Source organism: Carassius carassius, chromosome 10, assembly GCF_963082965.1.
Source record: "Carassius carassius chromosome 10, fCarCar2.1, whole genome shotgun sequence".
In the NCBI taxonomy this organism is placed as follows: domain Eukaryota; kingdom Metazoa; phylum Chordata; class Actinopteri; order Cypriniformes; family Cyprinidae; genus Carassius; species Carassius carassius.
This window is the reverse complement of record NC_081764.1, coordinates 7,976,761-8,003,533: the sequence shown is the minus strand read 5'-3', so window position 1 is coordinate 8,003,533 and position 26,773 is coordinate 7,976,761. Positions and strand designations below refer to the sequence as shown.

The window sequence follows — 26,773 nt, the reverse complement described above, 5'->3', positions numbered from 1 at the left end:
TTCACCCTAAAGGGAGAGCACTGAAAAACAGGTTTGTGATAAAAGCATAGCCAAAACATCTGCCATTCATGAGAACTGTCCTTTCAGATCTTTTTTCCAGAGCGCCATCATAGTTCTTCCCAGCTTAGGGCAGGGAAAGTACAATATCCAACTACTATCAGTGTGCGGGGGTGAGGATTTTCCAGGAATGTTAATAAACGCTCCCCACCAGGTACAGCTCGAATGCAGCTCTGAGTAATACGCATAGGAAAAATTTGATCCAAGCATGGCTCAAACAGTAGATTTGACTGCCGAGAACATATTAAAACTTAACATATTTCTGACAGTCATATTTAATAACAACAAAATTAACAATGACAACTTATCCTAATTTCAGAGATCTAAAAAAAATAAATAAAACCTTACCAGTTCAGTTAGAAAGCCTTTAAAGTCCCTGGATAGTTGGACAGGTTCAGTATAGTCCTGATCTAAAGTTTCCCACAGGGTTGTGGCTTCCTTGAACAATACTCTCTTGTCTGCTTTCGAAGAGACCGAAAGGTGTTGCAAGAGTTTCAAGCGATTGAGCCCCACCCCTTCCCTCCCCCTTTCTGTGACATCACTAGCACCTCAACTTTGCTCTTACCCACCTTGAGCTAGCCTTGCACTTGTGTCTCTCTCTGGTTTCCGTCCACAGACTATGCAATCACATCTCTAAAACTCTCTAACCCATATAATTAAACCTTCACAACTTCATTCTTTCTCTATGGTCACCTCCCTCTTAGTATGACACCCGATTCCTGTCCTTGTCAAACCAGACAAACGAGTTACACTCTCTGAAAATACACACACATATAATGATATTCCTCTTGTTTCGTTTTGGGAGGGGATTTGTAGCATTGATCATAATGAACACATTTCTATAGCTATACATTAATCCGTGTTCCTTTTCCTAGCATGTCTCATTTTTACAGTCTGTATCGTAATCCCTCATCCGTTGGTTTGGATGCTCGCTCTCTTATGCTTCCCAAGGCAAATATGCCAGGAATCTACTACTTTCTTGTAATCATTAATGGCTGGCCATGGCACTCTTAACCTCCTGGTGAATACAGGATGCCTCTCTCACAGTGTCTAAATAGCTGATGTGACAACAACAGGAAATCTCTCACTATCTAACAGCATGAAAGTTCCCTGACCTTTATTTTACAATTAAAAAAAAACATTTAAAAAATTTATAGTATGTCATTTGTTGAATTCCAAATGTGGAATAGATTACCTAAAATTAGCAGTATAAATGCACGACTGATCCAAAAGCATAATTTATTTTGTCATGCCATTATCTTATTACAAGATCACGTTATTATGCATTTCTTACGACCCTGAAATGCGACAATGGGCTGAGCGAGACAAGCTACTTCAGCATAGTTCTTTTATCCTATTAAATGACAGATAATTTGATAAGTCTGAGGGCAAATGAGAGAGAGCATACAAATGGGAAGACAATGGGAACAATCTTCAACACCTCAGACTGTCTGTGACTGATAAAGCAAGACAGACAGTCAGGCAAATCTAGGATGTCTGCAGATGTTATGAATTAAAACTAAATTAAATGAACAAAAATAAAATTAAACTAACAAAAATAAACAAATACAAAAATGGAAATAAATTAAAATACGAATGAATAAAAATGACAATTAAAATAAAATAAAAAATGTTAACTTGCTGACCCAAACCCTGCACACAACGTATTTTAAAGGTATCACTAATCCTGATGTAACTGTAACCAACCTGTGATACCAATAAGCACCGTAAGAAATTTATAGAACTAGTATCGATACCTGTGGATTCAGTTCATCCACATCTAAAAACCATCTTATACATAAAATCTGGATGTGTCAAAGTAGTATTTTGTAATCGTACACACCTTTAAACTCTTTCCTGTCACTGGGCTAAATGATGATGCAGTGCAGAAATATGTTGTGAATATGGACACACCCTCATGATGTGTCGCTAGGCCTTCAAGACAGGCTTCATCCAAAAGCAGCGGAATACAGTTATCAGTCCTTTTTTGGAGTTCCACATTAAGTTTTATATACACTAGATATATTAGGAGAGTGATGACTGGATTCTATAACCAAAATGACTTAAATGACAAAAAAAAGACTCACAACCATATTGTTTTGTAAACCTGTGCTATGTTAATGGAACTGCGCTTTGGACTGGACTGTCACCCTGACTGTGTGAACTGCCGCAAAACATTAAACCTAACCAAAAGAACAAAAAAAAGACTAACGTTTCAGATAAGCTAAGGTATACAAAAATATAAATAGAAGCTATGCCAATACACGTGATCAAACATGAGCTTGTGTGAAGTGTTGCTTCTTTGAAAGGTTACTAAAAAAAAAAAAAAAAATTAATTGTCTGGGAATTGTCTTAGTATCTGTGTGTCTATGATTCATCATCACCAAATTTACAGACAAACCAGACGCAATTGTCAGCTCAGAATGATGACTCAATCATATTCTGTATCCTCCTCTCTCAGGCACAGACACACTCATACATACAACATCCCTAAGGAGGTAACCACAAATAAATAGTTAAAAAAAAATTAGAAAGAAATGTGATGGCTGTTTGCATACGCAAAACTCGCCACATTGCTGGGGTATTGCTATATGGTTGTTAGGATCTTCAGAGTGGTTTTTAAATACAGAGTGAATATAAGGTTAGTATTTTCCAGGGAATACTTTAATAATTTGCTTTGGCTTTAGTGCAACATTTATTTTTTTATAATTACTTAATTTTGCAAACAACGGGTTATATTTATATAAGATCACATTTTCTCACACATTATAAATGGATTGTTATACTTTAAACTATATTGCCATCATTATATTTTAGGAAGGTCATCCCTTGCAAGTAGATCGTATTTCTTTGGCATCAAAATGTTTGAAAACCTCTGCTTTACAGGATGACAACACTATTTCACAATATAACTGTATAAAAGACTGCAACAAATAAGTCTAGGAATATAAAAAATGATATATTATCAGATAATCTCTTTAAAACAAAACAAGTCAAAAAACAAGAAACCGTCTAGGCAACATTATTATTATTAATAGAGACGTATTATTATTACTACACAGAGACATAGCTAAATCTACTGTAGGCTACAACAGTAGCTTAATATATTGTCAATTTACTCACGTTAAACCGAACATTTATTTTGATGGGTTGCCATGAAGATCTTTGAGTGTCTCTGTTAATGATATGACAGTTTTCTCAAATGAAACGGTAAATTCTCATGAAGTGATGGTTTATGCGTTCGTGTCCTCATATAGTGACACACGGCAGAGACTACAAAACAGCGAGCTCCCGCGCATCTACGCCCGTCACCCACAGAGATGTAGAATTTGCAGGAGTAATATTTAAATAGTATTTTGCAGTTTAATATTCACAGACACTAGTATATATTCGCCTACAGTCTGGAGCCCTGCGCTTAGACTAACACGGAAGCGACTGAACGCAGCTGCGGGTACCGAATATACTCGAACTTACTACCGGTACTACAGAGAAGCTGGTATCATCACATTTTTAAATTTTCAGCACCGACTTGGTAGTGAAGTGGCAGTACTTGTGGCATCCCTAGTCGCCGTTTTACTGTCTGGTTGGTCCAGTCTGAAATACTGCTAAACAGCGGACATACTGCTAACCACTGATCTATAATATAGAAGCAACTTCACTGTCTGTTGGCAATTTAGAACGCGATGAGCAATCCAGTCATATATAGATCAGTGCTGCTAACGTGTTTTCATTTCTTCTTCGCTGCTCTAAACAGGGGTTGCTTGTTGCAACACAGCACAACTTCCTGTGTTTGCAATGCATTCTGAGCAGCGAAGAAGAACCGTGCAGCGGTTAGGCAAAGCTAGCGGTCATAACTAGGTCTTGTTTAAGAAAATGGTATCGGATCGGTATATGGGTTCATGTACTCGCCGATGCCAGAATTTGTTGTGGTATCAGTGATATTTCCGATACTAGTATCGGAATCGGAACAACTCTACTTTTAATACTCCAGACCCCCAACAACTCTTGCATGAGGAGTTACGGCAGCAAGACCCCTCGCTCTCCTCTATGGCCCCCTGCTAAGCTAATTGTGTTCTATTGCTTGATCAATTGTCTGGGCTGAGTGAAATGCACAATGACGGTCAGATTTGCATAATGAGCTTGATGTGTTGGAAGAAGATTGTGGGGTGGGTGGACACAAAGACTGCCCTCCTTGGCAGGAAGTACAATCAATACAGGCAAGATCATGGGTTGCACTCTGAAAGGGCCAAGTGTATTTTCAAAAAGAGAGTGTAAAAACACTCAGTCGAGTGAGAAATTACACAAAAAAGGAGAGGGAGGGAATGAGAGAGAATATAACCAAATTTATTACCTTTTTTGGACATGGTACCTTAAAAAATTTGAATATATGTATTACAAAATACTCTAGTAATACTATGTGATAGCTACACTGCACTATGGTGCCACTACTGTACCTTTTTATGGCAAAAGGAGTAATAAAAAGGAAGATTTTTACTCCCGTAACACCCCGTACACCCTCTTTGACAGGAGAAAAGCTAACTGGGGCTCCGTCAATAGAGCCAATACCCCTTCAGAGATCACTTTGCAGGCTTCACTCCAGTCTCTGCCTCTGCTGCAGCATTGCTCCTCCATAATTACACCGTCCACAGGGAGAGAATGGTGTTCATTGCAGCCATGCAGCAGGGTTTCAGAGTGGGACATGGCCATTAACACTGGCACAGGGCTGAATATACATACACACCCAGCTGCATCATACAAAGCACTGGTGTAATGGATGCCAATTAACAGACACTTTAATGAGAGAGAGTGGGGCTGAAATATAGAAGCTCTCCTCATATAAAAGAGAGCAATGGTTACTAATCTTTCATAGGACAGACTTGTGATGAAAATGTGATAAATGAGCATGTTCATTAAAAATGCCAAAGAACACAAAATTATAAATAAGAGACATCCAAAGAGGAGGCACACAAGCATGCTTGGAAACAAAGTTTGTTTCTGATGAAGAACGAATGACTGAATTACCAGCTTATAGTAATCCAATCTAAAAGATATTTAGGATTTTTAGGCACTTGGTAGCAAGTACACTATATTTACAAGAAGAATTGTACACTACCTTTCAAAGTTTGGAAATAGTGAGAATAAAAAAAAATAAAAAAAAAATCTCTTATGCCCACCCAAGGTAGCATTTATTTAATCAAAAATATACAATAAAATAAACTATGCGATATATAGTATTAAAAATTTAAACATCCTATTTTAACTTATTTTAAAAAATATAATTTATTCCTGGAAAAATCAAATTTTTTCAGGATTCAGATTTAATTCACGAAAATAAGAAAATATCTTACAAACTTTTATATTCCACTTTTTCTCAGTTACTAATCTGTAGTTCCTATTTTTTATTCAGTTTCCATTCAGGCAGTATCACTGCTATGCATTTATTTGAAATACTTTTTTCCATGCCTAAAATTGTGATATTAAGCATTTCTGATGAATCCACCCTAAAATTATGATTGTGAACCTAGATTTTTTTTTTTTTAAATTTTCTCCATCACCTCTGTGACTTTTACCAGGTTCTAAACAAAACAGAACAAAACAAACAAACAAACACAGCAAACCTTTCGTGGCTTGAGCTTGTCTTGCAGGTCGTACTGGCCAATGCCTTTGTAGCTAACCCCCAGCCACCACGGTATGCCCTGTTTGTCCTGTGAAAGAGTTGAGACTTTTTTGAAAATTAAAGGTTAATGCTGCTTTTTTTCTCGTATCAGGAATTAAATAAAGAGATCAAAAGGATTCCAACCTACACAGCTATTTAAATACAGTAGCAGCTATTTTAACAGCTCTGTTTGATCTCCAAAGACATTTCTAATGAACTAAGCACAATTATAACTTTACCACACACATTTTACTTGTGGTTAATTATTTAACCAACCATAAATCAAGTTAAGGACGTATTAATTATGACTTCAGTATTTATAATGTCTAGTTCTGTATTTCCTAAAATATCCCATGATAAATCAAACCACACACCTTCACTTTGTAGTAATGAACTCCATATGCAGGCAAAGACTCAACTAAGGTCAGATACCTGTTGAACAACAGTATAGCACAGAAAGTTAATAAGGCAAATTTTTAACCCTAGTAAATCATATATAATGCGTCACTGACAACAGACCTACAATTGATTTCTCTTGGTGCTTTCTCAGTGAGGAACACTGTCAATATATCAACACAGCAGCACAAATCAAGCTGACAGAAATGACCTTGTCTCTTCCCAATGAGCTAAAAATAAAGTGGCAAAGAATCAGCAGGCCTTATAAGAGCAGTCACTTTCAGTACTGTGGTCTAATTAATTACACAGTTTTGCCTTTCCACAACCAACTGTGCAGGAGTTATCAGAGGAAGAGCAACAGGCTCAGACTTGTAGTTCCTGTACCTACGCTCCTTTAGATCATCATTAGGGCCTTTCGCACCACTTTAGTTCCAGAACTAAATGTACAGTACTAAAGTACTGGGACGATTTTGCGCAAACTATTTCCCAGTACCATTTAAAGGTTTGCAATCGCACCGACAGTGTGTACTAGGGAGTGATGTAAACCGGTCGACAGCGACGTCATTTGTGCGTGGTGTTCAACAACATTAAAAAAAGAACGTTAACAACAGGAGGATGAAGGACGCTGTGATCAGAACTGTATTTTGTTGTGCCTCACGGGTTTCACAATATTGGACATGGAATGTCGACATATATGTAAAGCGATTGAAAGAATAGAAAGGAGGACTAAGAATCTCCAACAACAACTGGCAGTGCTACATTTGTCACAAGTGCCTGCACTTCAGTGTCAGCCAATTTATCGCTCATCATCATACTTGCAAAATAAGCTGACACAATGTTTACAGTATGTTTACACAGCGTTTTAAATCATGGCGGGTGAGGGCGTTTTGAAACGTGTCTGGCCAATCAATGTCTACTTACGTCACAGATAGTACTAGCTGTGCTGGTTAGACCCCGCTCCGGAGTAGGAGCTAATTTGGTTCTCAAAAAAGGCAGTCTGGTACTAAAACCGCACCCAGTTCCGGCGGTGCGAAAAACATCCAAAAGTGGGTCGTTCCACAATTAGTTCTGGTACTATGAAAATGTTGCCGCAGTGCAAAAGCCCTTATGTCAGACATATAAATGATTAGTGTGCTTACCGTACGATAGCCTGTCCACGACTAAGGCCTTTCAGCTTCTTATAATGCTCGATTACTTTATCTTCACTATAGGGCAAGAGAGAGGAACATTACCACCCACACAAGTGCAACAAAACAGTAACTGAGTATGAAACTTGTACACCAATAAAATGACAATATACACATATTTTTAATGTATATAAACTAACACAGCTGCTTTTGCATGCACTTGCACAGCTGTCTCTTAAACTCTTGCACTAACACATAGCTGTGTCCTCACACACTAATTTCCACACACACATTTCAATAACTGCTGTCTGTTTACTGGTCTTACTGCTCCCCAAACTCTATAGGCATTGATTATAGGGGCCACATCAATCCTTTTAAGGTGGGAGACTTCAACATCTAGACTTCTAGGGCTACAGATGCCAGAGGGCAGGGAAAATTAACAAGCAAAGTAATTAACAAGGTTTATTTGAAATAAACAGTCAGCAGCTTCCCCATTACAAGATATGGCCATAAGAGTCCAATTACATACATATTCACACTTCAAACATGATATATTAGGGATGGGACGATAACCGGTTTTATTGATAACCGTGATAAAATGTGCTGAAGGTTAGTAATATCGTTTAAAAATGAATTATCATTAAAACCGTGTTTGATTATCGCGGTTTTAATAACTCACTATTAAATCATGTCCAGCCAGCAACAGTCTGACGCAAGCGCAGCGCACAATGTTTTTTTTGTTTTTTTTCGAGAAGGAATGGCGAAAGTCAGTGACTTTTCTATGCTTTTCTATGCTTCTACACTTTTCATTGTAAGGAAGGAAATGCCACAGAATTTAATCTTTCTTTAAATTAAGTGCATAGAGTTGCTTGTTTTATTAGTTGTTTGTTGATTATTAAATATAAAACTTGCTGAAATGTTTTCAGTGTGAGCATCAACTATTTTTGAACACTTTCATCTCGTTTCAACAAAACCGTGATAATATTGATAATCGTGATAATTTTAGTCACTATAATCGTGATATTAAATTTTCATACCGTCCCATCCCTATGATATATCTGTGTCATTTTTGAGTTATAGACATTGAATAATGTTCTTAAAGATAAGAAATGACAATGCACACATTTACTTCCTAAAAATGCACATAATCTAATGCTGATAGGCCAGTCCTGAGGCTGCACAGGTCTTTAAAATAACTAATAACATCATATCCCATTTTTTAAGATCAATCAAAACCCTAGGCTCTGCCTACATCACTTCTTAATGAATACTGTGCTTCACTCATGAAAATGTCATATTACAGAAACTACCTGTATTTATTACAACAAAAAAAGTAGTCTTACCAGAATACTAATGACGGGTGCTCCTTCAATACCGCAGTGGGGAAAGCTGGAAGCTTTTTTAAGTCTGATCTTGTACTTTCATCACTAAAAGTTAAAACAAAACAACATGTTAAAATTAAATAAAGGGTGTCCTAGCTAAATATATGCTAGTGTTAAAAAAAAAAAAAAAAAACAGCAGGATTGTAGAAAGAATGTATGCAACAGTATTACTGTAACTCTCAGCAATATGTGCTTCAGCAATATGGGTGATTCTCATTAAATCTTTATTTTAAACATGAAATGTTTAAAAAGACTTTCCTCAACAACACTCAAAAAAAATATTTGTTGAACGAACTTAATTAAATTAAGGAAAGGTTTTCCACGAAATTGAATTACATTGTTCCAACAATATCTAATTTGTTTGATATGATTTGTTGTAATCTTGTTGTATGAACTTGAATTCATTTAGTCAAGACTTCAAAAAAAAAAGTGTTATTCCTACTAGATAAAGTTTTGCCATCCCTAATAGAGAAACTCTTTTCAGGTTAACTAGGTCTAATTTTGCCATGCCAACTCTAAAAAATAATGCCCTGTTAACTACATTTAATTGTGTCATGTCTAATATATCTAACAAAGCCATTTCAACAATATACATTTTTGTCCTGCCTACTAGATAAAATTGCCAACATTATAATTTTAGCTAACTTGGCAGGTCCTCAACCCAACCACAAGCTCCACACTTCACCACAATGGTAACTCGCACAAAATACACCAATATAAAGTCTTTTAAAATGCCCACATAATAGAGCATTAGATATGAAAAAGTCTCCTTATCACATTTTACTAAAAACTGCATAAAATAACACTTTATTTCAACATTTTCTCTCCCCATATCCAGTCCTGTGCAAAGCATGATGGGAAGTGTAAAACTTATTTTGAGGTACTTGATTGAAACATGTTCTTTCAAAATGAAAACTATGTTAAACCAACGAGTGACAGTTTTAAGTCAGTTTAATATGACACAATCATGTTGAACTGAAAAATAGCCAAAATGGCATTAATTCAACATGAATTGTTCAGGTAAAGTGAACAAAACTGAAAAATCATTTTTTTGAGTGAATGTCAACCTTCTTGAACATATTCTCCAAAACACCCTTTTAAAAACCACAACAGTCTGAAAACGTCAGTAACATAAGTAATACATTGTGCATGACTGTTGTTATCATTAAACTTTTTTTTTAAAATCTGACAGTTATTTTAAACACTGAAAGAATAGATTTTTAAAATTAACATTTGTATTTATTTTTGACTCGATTCTGTCTATCATTACCGCAGATCCTTCCAAAATTTGAAACCTAATGTTTTTTTTATATCTCACTGCAGCTTGATGAATGATGTGGCAAAGCTGAAAGAATATAATGTATAAATTCTGTAGAAGCAGTACTTGTTTGGCCAAAACAAGATGTGATTTAAGAGATAATGATGTTTGTTTTAGGAGAGCAGATATCATTCTTCTGAAACAGAACTCTGAGGTGAGGAGTGATGACACTGATAGGTGGATCCAAGAGCTTCGTGATGTTTGAAGAGCACATTGGTTTTTATCTTTTATCATCCTGCTGGAATTCCTTTTTAGGTACACGTGCTTCCACCTCAACTCTTATACTTTAAAACAATCAGTGTTTGAATTATATATTACGAGATGTGCAGTTTTTTCTATTCTGCAACTACAAAAAACTTGGCTTGACATATTATAGTCACTCAGAGCCAACATAAAGAATAGATGTAAATTAGGGTTGCACGATGTGTCGTTTAAGCATCGATATCGCGATGTACGAATCCACGATAGTCACATCGCAGGATGTGCGATGTAGGTTGTCGTAGTTGATCCGTTATTCATTAAGTGTACGGGCCAGCTGCTCCCCGGCCCTTGACGAATGTGATTCGCAGATTAATTGCACAGCTTATCCATCATAGAGTGAAAGTTTTGACAGGGCAGAGAGAGAGAGCGCGCGCACGAGAGAGAGAGAGAGAGAGAGAGAGAGAGAGAGAGAGAGAGAGGGAGAGACCGTCTTCAAACAACACGAGCGCTGTCTTGCTCTCTCTCCCTCGCTAGATTTCATATCGCAATAGGGCTGGGCGATATACAAAAAAAAATTATCTCTCGATATTGTCAAAATGTTTACGATATTCGATATATATCTCGATATGTTTGCATTTAAATAATAAAAAATAAAACATGATTTTCTTTTGCCCATAAAAAAAAAAAAAACTATTTAGATTAAACAGCTAATTTAAGCAGTTAAAAAAATCTAGACCAAGAGATCACTTACTGCTTTTTATTAAATGAATACATGTAGGCCTATATGTAACTGAAGCAGTGCAAATTAAGTAACAGAAAATGCATTCTGTCAACTTTTTAGTGCATGCAATTCACAATTTAAACTATGCAACTAGGATAAGTATTTTATTTTAATTTTTTTAACAAGTTTGTAAGCTAAGAACACAAGTCTGTCAGCTGTCTGTGGTTTTAAGAGAAGCTCTGTGGTATGAAACTATGTTCCTACTGACACTAAAAACCCTCTTAGATGGGGAGCTAGTTGCTAAAGCACATAGCTATTTCTTATATATAAATATATATAAATGAATACTAAAGACTTTTGCATTCTCTCTGTCTATATTATGGAAACTGGTAAACATATCAGTGAAATTCCCCAAAAGTAATTCCAAATGGCCATAGCCTATGTTTCTCTATTCAAACATCAGCGGTCGAGTAAGTGCATTTATTTCGCGATCACAAATGCAAACAATACAGTTGAGATCTCACAACAGAACACAGACCGACTGAATGACGCTTTCATTAGATCGCTCAATTCCAGCTTGTTAGTGTTTTCAGATTATCGTCAGCGGCTCTTCCGCAATAAGGAGTGAGCACGTGCGCATGTTTGCCAGATTGCTTAAAATAAGCAAACACCGGGCAGAAAATGTATCCTTGTAACAGTGGAGCTCTGATTCGGAGATTTAAACTCTTGTTATCTGGCAACCGCTATCATTAAAGCTCTCGTAGTAGAGGGGCGTAGAGCAGGCAGCAGTTACAGGTTCCTTTTTTGGACATTCGGCGCGTTCTTTTGGGAAAGTATCCTTGAATTTGAAATATTCGATATTCCCGATATATTCAAATTGTACATCATCGTCAAAATTATTACGATATTATCGCTAATATTCGATATATCGCCCAGCCCTATATCGCAATATATATCTCGCAGAAAAATAAAATATCGCAATGTCATTTTTTCCCAATATCGTGCAGACCTAATGTAAATGTAAAACAGATTCCCCATGTAAGGTAACAAATTCAAACTGTAGTTAGTGATGATGTAGTACTTGAGCTAATAGCATCCTATCTCACTAGTGATTGTGATATACTTCAATGTCAAAGACTGTGACCTGTTAATTTACAGGTAAAGCAAAGTGCATTTAAATTACAAATCATGTTAAAATAGTGCAGTTTCAAAACCTTCTTTCTTCTGTGGAATAAAAGCATGCAATTGCATTAACAAACTGCATCTAATGCTTTATTAAACTTTTCTTCTTGTGTTTTGCGTTGAAAAAAGGAAGACAAACAGGTTTGACAGAGACAAACAGGTATGAGGGAGAGTAAACAATGAAAAAAATGTGCATTTAATTTTTTTGTGCAAACTATCCCTTCAGAAGGAGGCCACACATTTAACTACAACAAAAGCTACACACACACACAAAAAAAATCAAAGTGGCACCATCATGACTCTTGATGGAACAAAAGACACAACACCTGAATTCATAAAACAGGACAGCAGTGTTATCAAAAACCCTCATGTCATGGGCTTCCAGACATCTGATCTGCTTTAGCAAGCTGTGATTTTTTCCAAAACCGTCTTGAGGGTGCAGTGGGCAATATTGTTTTCACAGGAAGTAATTACTCAGATAAAGCGCAAGAACTGATCTAAATGTGCAGAACACTGTAAAATAGGGCTGCACGATGTGTCGTTTAAGCATCGATATCGCGATGTACAAATCCACGATAGTCACATCGCAGGATGTGCGATGTAGGCTGTCATAGTTGATCTGTTATTCATTAACTGTACGGGCCAGCTACTCCCCTGCCCTTGAGGAATGTGATTCGCGGATTAATTGCACAGCTTAACCATCATAGAGTGAAAGTTTATAATTGACAGACCCATTTCCTATAAACTGCATTTACACAACATTCAATTGCAAAATATCTGCCTGTTCTATGTATGTGGGCTGTATAAACCATTTTCCAGAATGGACTATGTTAAAAAAAAAGCCTTAGATTACAGTCTCAATGACTAAACAATTGCACATCAAAAGTATATATTTTTTAATGATCAAAAAACAGTCTGGTTTTAAACATTTAACACTTTTACTTTCTTCCAGTTGAAGCTGGTTTTAACAGTCTGTGTGTTTACTGTAAATAAATTATAATACTAAAGTTAAAGTATTTGCAGAAGTAGTCCCACACTTTGCTGCTACAGCATTCACCTTTTTCAGCCATTTGTAGGCAGAAAGAGAGACAGAGAAAGAATAAGCATGTGTATTAATAATATCACCATGTATCATTACTCATGTCATCATTAGAATTATAATAATAATAAACTGGGATCTCCTACATAGGCAAAAATGAGAAATATATATATTTTTTTTTATTTGTCAAGCAATAGGTATTACCTACTTATATTTAACAATATTATTTCAACATTTTCCTGTTATGTCTGTAAAGCTGCTTTGAAACAATATGTAAAAAAAAAAAAAAAAAAAAAGCGCTTGTTCAGCTCACATTTATTTACATGTCCCCTCTGGTTTAATCATTTCTGACGCACCTACTGTAGTTACTGTAACTACTCTATATTTGCTCTCACAGACACATTCACAACAGACCCGTATATCTTCTCTTCTCTTTGTGCAATCTGAATCAAAACATCGTCTTGCCTACTATTACCGGAAGATTACGGAATCAATTCGAAGTTGAATGGTTAACGTTAGTGTCATGAACACACCGCTGTCAATTTTGAGAAGAACCACCTTCAAACAAGTTAATAGCAAGCATTTAAGGGGCCTGCTAAAAAGGAAGCTATTAGCGTTAGAGTAACGTAACCAATTCACCAAATTGTTCTCTGGACCTGAGGGTAGCCTCTTCTTCCTTGCTTCTCTCTTAATTCTCATCAGCAGGACTAGCACTATCGCTCGCTTCTTACAATGGGACAGATACATGTTTGCTGCTGACCGAAAGGAGGAGGAACAGACTATGAAAGAGCTCCCGCTAAACGTTTTTAAAACTCCGCCTATGCCATAGCGCAGCGCAAATCGCGTTGTATCTGAAGGGCAACGCTGAGCCCAGCGGCAAGCGCCGTGCATACCGCGTACTGTGTGAAAGGCCCAATTATGTGGTCATTATGTGGGAAACACACCGCAATAGAATAAGAATAAGTTAAACGCTAACGTTATAGTTTGACCTCCTATTAACGTTCGCGCTTTTCCACTGATAAACATGGTATTAGCTTTGTGGCTAATCTAATATAGCAATGCATTAGCGGCTGTAAGTGATGTTACAGAATATTTAGAAGTAATAATGATAGGACCGTTAGCTAGAACTACCACACAGTTTTTATATACAGGGTATGAACTAAATCTACAATCATTTCACATGACGAATGACAGACTCACCGTCAAAACAGTTGATCGCTTTCTTCTGTAGTGGACTTCTGGCGCTGTTGTTAACTCTGGAGCTGCAGAGCTCCCTCTGGTGGGCACACTGTGCAACACTCATAACATGAGTGAAGCATGAGACTCTGTTTCTCATGTTTCATCGGCCGTTATAAATGCCGATGCCAATTTAAATGCAATTAGCTTATATCGGCCGATAATATCGGCCGGCCGATATATCGGTCGGGCTCTAATTAGAAGTACCATCAATGTTTATAGAAATGTATATGGATTTATTTTGCATGTAATTTTTTTTTCTTATGAATATATATGTATTTTTGTTTTGTTTGTTTCTATTCTGCGATGTACAATGCTTTAGGAATATGTACCTTTGTATGTCATGCCAATAAAGCAATATGAATTGAATTGAGAGAGAGAGAGAGACCGAGAGAGAGCGAGCCGTTTTCAAACAACACGAGCGCTGTCTTGCTCTCTCTCCCTCGCGCATATTAATCAATTGACACGATGGTGTCGATGTTTAAATCATTTAAAATGAGAATGTAAGTGTGCTCACCCCATTTTTGTTTGTAAGAAAAATAATCGCAATATATATCGCAGAAAAATAAAATATCGCAATGTCATTTTTTCCCAATATCGTGCAGCCCTACTGTAAAACCATAACATCAGATTCAGAATACTTAAATTAATTGAAAACAAAAGGAAACCGGTGACAGAATTGATCAAATGAAAAACCTTTCTAGCCTTACTTATCAGCCCATTAATACCTTGCTTGACTAAGCAACACTATATTCCATGGTGCACTTTCCATTTCAATCCAGCTGATTCTGTAGTTCAGCAATTTATACAAATACTGAATGTTTAAATCTATCAGACCGGTTTGATAATGTGGTAAAATACATAAGAGTGGTGCCCTGAGACTGCAGTGCCTTGTCAGCAATCTGGAATTCATTATACTGTCTGTACTATCAAACAGCTGGCAAGGAAGGGTGGGCAAACACTTAACCCAGCACAAGCAGCGCATGGAGGAGTTAGAGCCTTGTGTCAGCTTTTTCAAGAATATACCTACCCTCATTATTGGAAATAAGTGGGAAATAGGTCATTTGATGCCCATATCCTTGAACTGAAGGCAACTTCTACTTAGAGTGCTCACTGTTTATTTTAACAGTGCCACCACTTCCTGAACTTTCTATATTCTCTCTAAAGGTCTAGGACATATAGGGGATGATCTTCTAGGGAGAACCCTCACTTGGTTGCTTCTGACATAAACTGCAGACAGATGACATCAGTGTCCTGCATGACGCCCTGGAGTCTGTCAGCGGGAGATGTCTCCACTCCCTCTCCCCGAAAATCTATGCAGTCTTAACAGTGGAGAGAAGGAGGTTATATATGGCGGTTTATATGGAGAGAGGTGGGGGTCTTCCTACTTCCTACATAAACTTAAATCCCTGGGCCTCCAAATGCAACCGCTCAGGCTTTATGAGATCTGAAAGCCTTTATCCACATGGAAAGAACAGAAACAAGAGGAAGAGAAGGTATGAGGGCTTGCTGTATCCTAAGCCCACTTAAACTAGAAAAGCACGCTATCAGTAACGATATGCTGCTTCCAGAACTGCCCAACTACACTGTTTAATTATGTGCCAGAAAAAGTAAATTAAATATCAGCTATAAAAATTTACTCATATGACCTATCTTTTAAAAACTAAAAATTGGGCATACAGTACCGTTTAAATAGTTTGGGGTCGGTAAGATTTTTAAAACGTTTTTGAAAGAAGTCTTATGCTCACCAAAGCTATTTATTTGATCAAAAACACAGTAAAACAATAATATTATGTGAAATATCACAACTAAAAATAACTTTTCTTTTTTAATACAGTTTAAAATGTGAATTATGCCTGTGATATCAAAGCTGAATTTTCTGCAGTCATTATTCCAGCCTTCAGTATCACATTATCCTTCAGAAAATCTAACTTGCTGATTTGGTGCTCAAGAAACATTTCTTATTATTATCATCCATGTTGAAAACAGTTGTGCTGCTTAATATCTTTGTGGAAAACAAGACACTTTTTAAAGTATTCTTTGATGAATTGAAGGTTCAAAAGAATTAATTTTTTTTTAAATAGAAATCTTTTGGAACATTAAATCTGTCTTTATAGTCACCTTTGATCAATTTAATTAGTATTATTTGATTTCTTTAAAAAAACGAAATCTATGCCCCAAAACAGTGGAACAGAGAACAATTCTGTACAATAATCTCACTGTATAATTTGAAATATAATTTATTTAAATACACAGACAATGTACATCTGTTAACTCATTGTCATATAACCAAACACACATCATGTGAGATCAACGCGATTCCACAGAAAAGAAGAGCAGTGCCAATGTGCCACTTCCTGTTGTAGAAGTACTAGACATACAGTAAATGTAAAAGGCCAGAGTGAAAGCAGTTCCAATATGCCACCTGTGGCTGTGTACTCTAACCTCCCATTTTCACGCCAAGCCCTTTCGAAATATGCCTTCCTGTCCATTTTTGACACAGAAAGAAAATAACGTTTGTCAATCCATTTCACAAGGCTTTAACAGGTTCCCCACAGCTAAACAAAAGCAGTTGTTGTTGCAATGTAAACTTTTTCAGCGTGAAAGGGAAAGTGTACACACACCTATGTTCCCAATAGTGGACAAGCTTTGTTTTCTAATAATGAACTGCAAGGCTATTGAGAAAGGGGCCAACACATGTTCAAACCTTTCTAAGGACTTCTCGCTTACATTTTTTTGTGTTACTTTAACAGATTGCTTTATCCCTATGCATCCCTTTAACTGCCTCAAAATTAATCCATGTTAACAGAGAAGGCAAAGAATGCCATTACTTACAATAACTAATCATTTGGAGTAAACCTCCTGAAAATTTATGAACGAAAAACTAGGTAAAATGCCTACCAGTATGATGACTGTGGTAATAGACTTAGAAAATGGGCAACATTTATAAACAACAAAAATCCCTAAATTGAATTATGCTCCGCCTTACACAAAATGCACACACCAAGAGTCCTTTTTAAGGTTTAAGTCCAGAAATATCCAAGCCAAGGACATATACATCAGACATATTGACTGCCAGTTCTACTCACTCATTAAATGTGTCCTTTGGAAATGATCAACTAGGGCTGGATTCACAAAAAAAACAATGAGGCAAACAGCCTAAACATTAAATTAAAATGCTTGCTTTGAGAAGGATCTAACTTACAAACACAAAATTCCACTACCAAGTCGGACAAACACTAGTTTTAGCATTAAAAAAACAAAAAAACAGAACACAAAACATGACATTTAACTATTTTTAAATGATTTTGTAACATATGGTGCAACCAAACTCGAGCTACATTTTTATTAATTATTTGTCCAGCTCAAATCAGTATCAGATTAAGAAAAAAAAGAATCAACACACTCACAAAAATGCACACAGTGACCCTAAAAGGTATCTGTAAAATTTAGACACACCCATTGTATGTAATTGAAAAAAAGAAAAAGAAAGTTAAACACCAAATAAAATCTTCTCTCAAATAATGCCTAACCTTTTCTCAGAACTAGCTTTTTATTAAATTGCATTGTCTATGAACCACCTGGCTCCAACCTTATTTTAGTGGATTAAATCAGTTTCAAGGCAGGTGTATGTTACATTAAGTTTGACAAACAGAAAATGTTACTCTTTTACTAGGTGATAAGCATTTACTAGGGCTTTCCTAATTGTGAACAATGTCTATTAAATATTCAAACACAAACAAAACTTTAAAAACGAATTAAACATTATAATCATCTATTTTAAAAGGGTTGATTACCCCTGATCTAATGCAATCTTAAAACCAAGATGTAAGATTTCTCTTACCTTGTGTAGTCTCCGTATGCCTCCTAAAGAAAAGAGACAAAATGCTTGTGTTGATGAATCATTCAGATTGAACATTTACACATGCTTGAGTCTTGAGTCAATGCGGTAAGAAGCTTAACTCCAGAGTGGGTTTACTACAGCCCACAGGTCTCTAAAGTATGTATTACACATTTGCCAAAAAGTGAAAAGTTGATAATTAGTTACGTCGCATCCTAAGCATTTCAATGCACAAACGTGCAGCGAGGGGACGTTGTTCCATGCGACATTTTAGCGAAAATATAAATGCTATCTCTTACGCAAAAATCGGACATACAGTACTACAGTCGCACGCAGTTAAAACCAGTTTAGTTGTAAAGCAGCTTAAAAACAGCTCGAATACAAATTGCGTATGAAAATGACTCAGAGCGAGTCTGTCAAAACTAACCCAGAGAATGAAAAATACTCACTCACCTGAACAGTGTATGCGGCTAACTTAAAAACGATCTCACTCTCCACTTCAATATTTTCCTGTAAGTTTAAAAAAGGAAGGAGTTAAAAAATGTATTTCCACTCTTGGCTTTCGACAGACACAACGTTAACTATTTATCCCACCAACCGTTTCAACACACACAGGTTCCACCGAGGAAGATACCATCTTTCTAAACAGACACAGGGTGTCTTTACAAAAATAATCACTTTATCTATCTCACACACAATATACTATTACAGAACTGACCAATTATCACAATAACACATAAATCTAGCATTTTAAATGTCACTAAATATAATAGGAATGACTGCAACAAACAACTTGGACCACCCCAGGATGACATGGTACAGTCTGGGAGCAGGTTCAGCGCTCTTGTTACAACATACATCAAAAGAAGATAACTCTAGTGTCTCTCGAAAGCAAATGATAAAAACTAACTTGATGACTTTGAATAAATAGTTTTCGCCACAATTAGTTTTCGGTAATTTTAAATAAATTACAAAAGTAGTAGTACGTAGTACGACCGTTACAAAAGTAGATATTTAATCGGTCAACATGGGGTCGCTGTACGACAACGAGTAAAATCCCTCAACCACTCAATCACGCCATATGCAGCGCCCCGAGAGGACTGAGCTCACACCACTCTATCGGTCAAAGAAACACAAATGTCTGATTACTAATGACAATGTTTCAAAAAAAAAAAAAAAAATTAATAATGATAATAATAATATATATTTATAAATTGATATTGTATATTTATATACGTGTATTTTTTTATATAACAATTCAGCGCTAATCAACTTGCTCAGGGGCCATAATGTATAAAAAAAAAATCTTTATTTTTATTTATTATCAGGGCTGTAACAGATGAAGTTTTTAAAGATTTAAGCATTAATCCTTATATTACAACAAAATGCTAAATACTAAATAAAATGCTAAATAAAATTACATACAAAACCTTACTTTTTCTTAAATGTGCATATTTATTTCCATATACAGAAAGTAGATATAAACAATTCTGGTGTCCCTGTCAAAAATCAGTAACAGTAAACACAAACAAGGTTCAGCATCACACTGGAGATATATACCCATTTGCTTCGAATGGCTTGAGAAACAAATGATCAGTATTTCCCACCTTTTATGATACAGTAGGAAGCAACAAAATGCAGCACAGGATAGTCAAATACTATATATGATTATTTCACAAAAGAATGTGATTTACAATAGTGTCTATGCAAACACACAGATCAAGGAAATCTGTCAGTGAGTTCAATTTATACTTTCTTTATCAAAAGTGTTAAGCTGAATTAAATTTGTTGGTTCAATAATAGCCTTTATAGTTGTAAGAGGCTAGAGAGGAGCCAGCCAACCCAGCAGCATTCTGCTGTGTCAGGGCTGTTATCTGTTAATCAAAAAGAACTTAATGGAAGCCACCTGCCAAGCTCTTTTAAAGCCTTACAAAATATAAAATAAAATAAAAGGGAAGAATAATACAATCGACAATTGTGGTATATTAAACATAAGAAAACCCCACGACTGCAATAAATTATTGATAACATATGATAACTAATTATTAACTGTTATCACACAGTCCACTACAAAAGTACTGTAATGTTTAATAAACCTTTACTGTTTAGTTGTTTTGATCTTTGACATGATTTTAATACTTGGATCACTTACATTGTAGATAGATATCTTAGCATTCCGGAAAAACAGTTCAACGGTGGTAGCATCTTTCAAATATGCAACACTCTCGATGTAAAACCTACAAAAAAAAAAAAAAAAAAAAAAAAAAAACTGCAATAGTCAATGCAGAACATAAATTTACTCCTATTATAAATGTAAACTAACAATATTTACATATGGAGAGAAAAAAGGTGAATGATTACATATTATTATTGTCAATCCAAAATGCCAAATCTTCTCTAGGCTCCATCCAAGCATATCTCGCTTTTGTGTACTGTATTTAATTGCATCAGCATGTCTATGCAGGTGGCGCCCCCTATTGGATGGCCATTGAACATGCAAATGAGTGAATCTGAACTAACCTGACTTGGAATTTGAGCTCAAGTGGTCCAGTCTTTTTGGAAAAGTCATGGTCCAGCACCCTACGATCCAGTTGAAGCCAGTTTGTCTGACCCCTGAGGAATGTAAATAAGATTAATTGAATACTTTGGTTAAAGTGACATAAGAAACATGTATCTGCTATAATGAGAGAACTAACTACATCATTTAACATGTTGTGTGTGATCCTGTATAAATGAATGGATGGTTAAAGGGTCTTAAGGACAGTTCACACCAAGAATGATATCTATTAAGATAACTATATTAGCATCTACACCAGCCGACGATATCGTTTGTTAATTCTAAGTGCATGTTTTCAATTCTAGAGCTCATTATGGCAGGATTGATTCTGATCGGGTGTCCATGTTTTTATCATTCATCAGCTGGAAAAAAATTGTTCTGAATGTGAATCCAACAATATTGTTTCTCTCCGCGTTTAAGTGCATTTACCATTTGTAGTGTGGACAAATTTTTAGAACTATAACTTTATTGTTATGTTTATAGTAATCATCCTTGGTGTGAACAGGCCTTTAGAATTCTTGACTAGAATCCATATCAAGCAAGTATGTATTTAAAAAAGCCCTAACTAAGCCTTTTGTTCAAAAGCATTCAAAATGACAAAGATGTATAGTAGTTCAATAAAAGTTTAGTTATTATTCAGAGGTCGTCTGGCTAATGACCACATACTATAAATTAATATTATAATTAAATATCTACTCAGTAGGGTCTTTGTATTACAGCAAGTGGTGAAATAGCGCTTGCTTATGGCTTATCAATGAGCAAGAGTTCAGAAAATCATAACTGCATCTTTCTATACAATGACAACAAATCACTTCACCAACTTACTTCTCATCTGTGAAGGATATTCCAAAATATTCTTTCTCTTTCAGGTTAAAATGCGATGAAACCAAATCCAGGAGGTCCCGGGACAACAGTTTTGGCTGTATTAAGGAAAACAGGTGATACTCTTAATATTGTGTCTGTTTTTTTTTATTTTATTTCATATATTATCTGTCTGCCTGTCTATCTACGAGTTAGTGAGTTAGCTTCACCTGGACCAGCAGTTCCAGCTGCCTGTCATCTAGCAGAAGCACCTGACACAGCCGACCCTCTGTCATCTGTCAAAGTAAAACACAACATCCAGTTAGTCATAAAATATTCAATATCTGTATTTAACTAATTCACAAAATATGGTAATGAACAACCAAATTGTTCAAATGTTTGGGTTTTTTAATTAATACCTTTATTCAGCAAGTATGCAATAAACTGTATATCAAAAGTGACATTTTGTAATGTTACAAAATATTTTTTTTTTATTAATAATAAGAAATGTTTTTGGAGCACAAAATCAGAATATTAGAATGATTTCTAAAGGCTCATGTGACACTGAGGTCTGGAGTAATGTCTGCTGAAATTTCAGCTTTGCCATCATAGGGATAAATTAAATTTTTAGAATTAATATATTATATATTTTATACTTTTTGAATATTATATAAAATATATTTATTTTATATATATATATATACAAAAATTGGCATAATTGCTGAGCATAAGAGACTTCTTTCAAAACCATTTAAAATTATCAGCCCCAAACTTTTAGACAATAGTGAATTTGCTATTTTTATTGACCCTGTATGTATGTAATATTTTGAATGTACTCTTCAATGACCTCTAATACAGATTTAGTCATCATCATAACCTACTGCTATACTTCTAAACACTAATCTATTGATGTGAGGAGAGTGTGTAATCAGATACTGGGTTGATAAATTGGATTGTTTTTCCCATTGGGAGGATTGATCTCCTTGTAGAGTCAACTGGATGTAGATATGATCTTGGCAGACTCTTGTCTGTGACTTTAGGAGTATCCAACAAAATCACAGAACACTAAATTATTTAATTAAATGAAAGTACTAATTATGCTTTTATACTATTTAGGGTGTAGCATTTGATTTAGAATGGGAAAGAGGAGAAAACAGAGAGAGTGTGTGAGTGAGAAAGACTTAACACGAGCCTAAAAAATCTGAACTGACGTAAACAAAGGCACATTGTTCTCTTCACCATGTCTAGTACAACGCTTATATTTATTTTTCATGGCTTACATCATGTTTTCTTACACATTGGCTGCACAGCTGCAGCTAAAAGCCCTTTATGTACAAGACCGAGCCTTAATAGAATTCAATATAATCTGAGTGAATCATAGTCATGTGAGATTTCAAACCACAAATCTTTTTACTGTTCAAAGCTGCCCCTGATAAGATTTATCATGATAATATAACTATAATTATGTATAATCAATCCACCCTCATTTTATATTTAATATTGCATTAAATCAATTGCAAAATTAGTAACACACACAATTAACTTTCATGCATTAAAACTGTGGTGAGCTTGAGGTTTCAACATAGAGCATGCGTGAATTCTGCTTAATTAATGAGAACCAAACTATCTCTCTTCACCAGATTCACCAGTGTACAAGAACTGATAACAGTTGATTAATTAGCCAAAATTAGCCACTCTCATGTGACTTTACCAACTGTTTTGTGACTCACATTTTTTCTAATAATATAATATAACATACAATTATTTTAGAATTTAGTACTTGGTATGAAAATTTCTTTGGGATGTGGTCGACATTCATTAAATTTAATTGTCATCAAACAAGAGCTATAAGTACTGCTGAATAAAAGAGAAAAATGTGAGGGCTAGCCGCTATAAAAAAAACTAGGTCCTGCATTTAAGCCGTCTTACTGGAGAGAATTATTGGTGTTGTTAATTACACAGGCTCCATTGTCTAAGCTTGGATTAGTCACTATAGAAACTCTTTACATGACTATAGCCCAGCCTGATGAATGTTTAAAGTCATGCTTTAAACAGTTTTTTTTTTCCTTTACATTACGTGGAATTCATTCTTAGGCAATGATTTGCTTTCGTTAAATATTTACATTTTGATTAGATCAATACCTTAGCAGTCAATACCGATTACTATACATTAGTAAAATATGCTCCACCAGCATTGGCTTTGAGTTTAACTTTATCTTCCAAAAACAATGCTCTTGAAAGTACTTTACACTAGACTCAGCATTAATTATGCTTAATGCGGCATCACTTCCCTTCCCCCCTAAGACTTTCTTGCCCCCCACTAAAAAGCCCACTTATCCCTAAAAAACACCCACTTATGTATTTTCTGTTTGTCCAGTATAGATTTAGTCATGTAGAGATCATCTTTGTTTTGTGTGCTATCAGACTAAAAGCTGTGCCAGGCACGGAGTAGCTGTTATAACATTCTGCTAACTCATGTTATGGTTCAATGCAGACAAATAAATTAGTATAGATTTTTGGATCTGTAAAGAATATTTAAATTTGTGACTTTAAACTTTATCTGAAGACAACAGAAGCATAACGGATTTGTGTTTGCGTATGAATTAAGTTATATATGCGCATATGGGGGTGGAATGGGGAGGGAATGAGTGACCATCCTAAAGAGAGGGTCATGTGACATATAATGCTCTTGACATATAGGTCATTCACCCAGAATTATAATCTGAGTTCAAGCAGAGCCCCATACACCCTCCTAGAAAAATACACACATGCTAAACTGCAGCAGGTGACAGTCATTTTAAGGGAGCACTGAAAGAATACTGTAAAGATGTTTGCCGATCTGCTTGCTTTGCATGTCTAGCCTACATAAAGAATATGGCATGCAGTTTCCCCCATAAAATAAGTATTTTAATGTACATTTTATGAATTGACATTAATAGTCACAATTACAAAATAATTTTTGTTATAACTCTGCAATTTTATTTTCTAAATACAAAACCCCTGAAGAAAACTGACAACATTTTCTGGTGAAGGCCCTCTTTTTACTGACCATTTGTCGACAAAGAAAAACAAATTTTCATATTCACTGCCTATTCATGGAAAGTATACAAGCTGACATGTCTTTCACACAACGTCCACATGTTCAAAAAACATCTGTCTTCACAGATGTGGTTCCACAAAGACTTTAGAAACTTTCTCCAAATGCTTTACACAAAACTAACATACAACATTAAAATAAAATATAGAAAAGCTCATGATTATTTAACATTGATTGATTTCTCTGATAACAACAACCTGTTCATCTTGACTTCTGAAGAAACCACATCAGTGTTTAACAGTATATATTATATATTAGATGTCATGAATGACAGACCTACAGTACTACAGGCACAACAGTAAGAGCTCATGTAGCAACCTCATGTTGCTCCAAACCCATATGCCGTTTTATCTTCCATGATGCACAAAAGGAGTTTTACATATGTGAAAGTGAGTGGTGACAGCAACTATCAAGATTTTCAAGAATTGAATAATAAATACATTTCATTTTGTTCCTCAAATGGCTTCATAAGACTTGGAATAATTCATAAAGGCTACTTTTATGAATCTTTTTATTTTTCTTTGTTTAGTAAGACTCTAGACAATCCCTGGTCTCCATTCACTTTCATTATATGAAGTAGCTAGATCTCATACCTGGTAGACATCTCCCAGATGACACCATGTCTGCAGGAACCTCCTACAGGGCTCAAGCCCATCACTGTAGCATCTCCTCAGCACCTGTTCAGCCACAGTCCACACTAACTGACTTCCAGAGGCCAGCAGATCCTCTACGCCACAAAATAAGCCCAGCGCCATCCCTGTTTGTCTGGCACACTAAGAAGCTGTGTGCTCCCTCTGAGGCTGATGTAACCTAACTGGAGCCTGAAGGAGCCAGGGTCGGAATGCCACTGGCTGGGTTTGAGGCTCTGTGTGTAGGCTTTTGTCCAAGACTTTCCCCCTTGGAAGAGCGCACAGAGAGAGGGCAAGCCACAAACAATCCACACTCAGAGACAAGCCTACCGAAGCTACTAGGCACAACACACTCATATACAAAAGAGTGTGAGGACAAATAAGTGCACTCACAAACACACACATATTTACGCAAATTGTTCACAATGTGACCGTCCCAGTCGTGCCAGGCCCTTCTCATAAACAAAAGTTGTGGTTTCTCTGTGCTTGTCACAAGGGTATGTCTTCTATGACCAACATTTTAATTAATTACTTATATTAGACCAATCAACTGAAAAAGTTTTGTTAGTCATAGCGATTAAAATAAAGACACAGAAGGTAAGGGTTATGATTAGTTGTTTCTGTATGTGTGTGTGAAAGTGTTTCTGTTAAGGGTGTAGTTTCCGCCAGACACCACACTTCTCCACCCGGCATATTCCATGAAGGAAAAATGTATAAAAATACCTACTTTCATTTGAGCCATACACAACATAGGAGGCTGATGTGTTATGATAAACACTCAAACTCTACAGCCAATTATAAAGGTAATTTAAAGGTCTTCATTGGACAAAATGCAATCATTTAGGACATTTTCCATCCTCTCAGTGAACCCCTCAATTAAATCTATTATCCATCTAACCTCTAGTTTTCCTCAGCATCACTTCCTGTTCCATGTTTGTTTAGATTACATTCAATATGTCACATGTTCAGGTTGTAGCAATCCAAGAGGATGTTTTTCTTTCTCCTCCTGCTGTGTGTGTACGGATTTGGGGTCTTGCATTACACATTTTAGTGTTGAGTTCAGACTTAAAGGTCATTCTGAGTGGGATTTGTACAAATCGAAGAGGAACATGCAGACACAGCTGTTATATTTGGCAGTAGTTTCAAGAGAAGTTTATATGTCTTTATGTATGTTTGTAAGATTTAAATCTTCTAAAAAAAATTAAGAATGAACTAGACATAAGAGATATGACGCAAACAGACTATTAATACTAAGAGAAAATTAGCTAGAAATGAATCAAACACTTGAATAGGATTTAACTTGCTAAAATTGCTTATTCCAAGAGGTAAACAAAATCTCAAAATGATGCAAATAAAGCCCAGGGAGAAAAGAGAAACACGAAAAAAGTAAACAATTCTGATAAGTGATAGCTCCAAGAAAAACAGGCCAATCAATCCAAACCATATGATTCTATGAAAAAAGGACTAGGCTGCAGTTTTACGAGGACACAATAAGTGATGTGATAAATTACTATAGCTGTGCGCACAGACATT

At 35.8% G+C, this 26,773-nt stretch overlaps 1 protein-coding gene across 3 annotated transcripts in view; it reads right to left on the bottom strand.

Annotated features, from left to right (window-relative positions):
* Positions 1-26,773, bottom strand: part of LOC132151659 (FERM domain-containing protein 4B-like) — a 55,412-nt gene that overhangs the window by 10,459 nt on the left and 18,180 nt on the right. Inside the window, exons 1-11 of one of the 3 annotated variants that reach the window (XM_059559943.1) lie at positions 25,205-25,381; positions 21,745-21,810; positions 21,539-21,633; positions 20,677-20,769; positions 20,309-20,393; positions 18,610-18,666; positions 18,160-18,182; positions 8,580-8,663; positions 7,249-7,314; positions 6,088-6,145; positions 5,676-5,762 (exon numbers count right to left, since the gene is read on the bottom strand). In XM_059559943.1, coding sequence (XP_059415926.1) covers positions 5,676-5,762; positions 6,088-6,145; positions 7,249-7,314; positions 8,580-8,663; positions 18,160-18,182; positions 18,610-18,666; positions 20,309-20,393; positions 20,677-20,769; positions 21,539-21,633; positions 21,745-21,810; positions 25,205-25,366 — 876 coding nt within the window. In that variant the 5' untranslated portion in view covers positions 25,367-25,381. Of the gene's footprint in view, positions 1-5,675; positions 5,763-6,087; positions 6,146-7,248; positions 7,315-8,579; positions 8,664-18,159; positions 18,183-18,609; positions 18,667-18,754; positions 19,076-20,308; positions 20,394-20,676; positions 20,770-21,538; positions 21,634-21,744; positions 21,811-25,204; positions 25,382-26,773 lie in introns of those variants that run through there. The other 2 variants (XM_059559944.1, XM_059559945.1) reach the window with 2 other exon arrangements.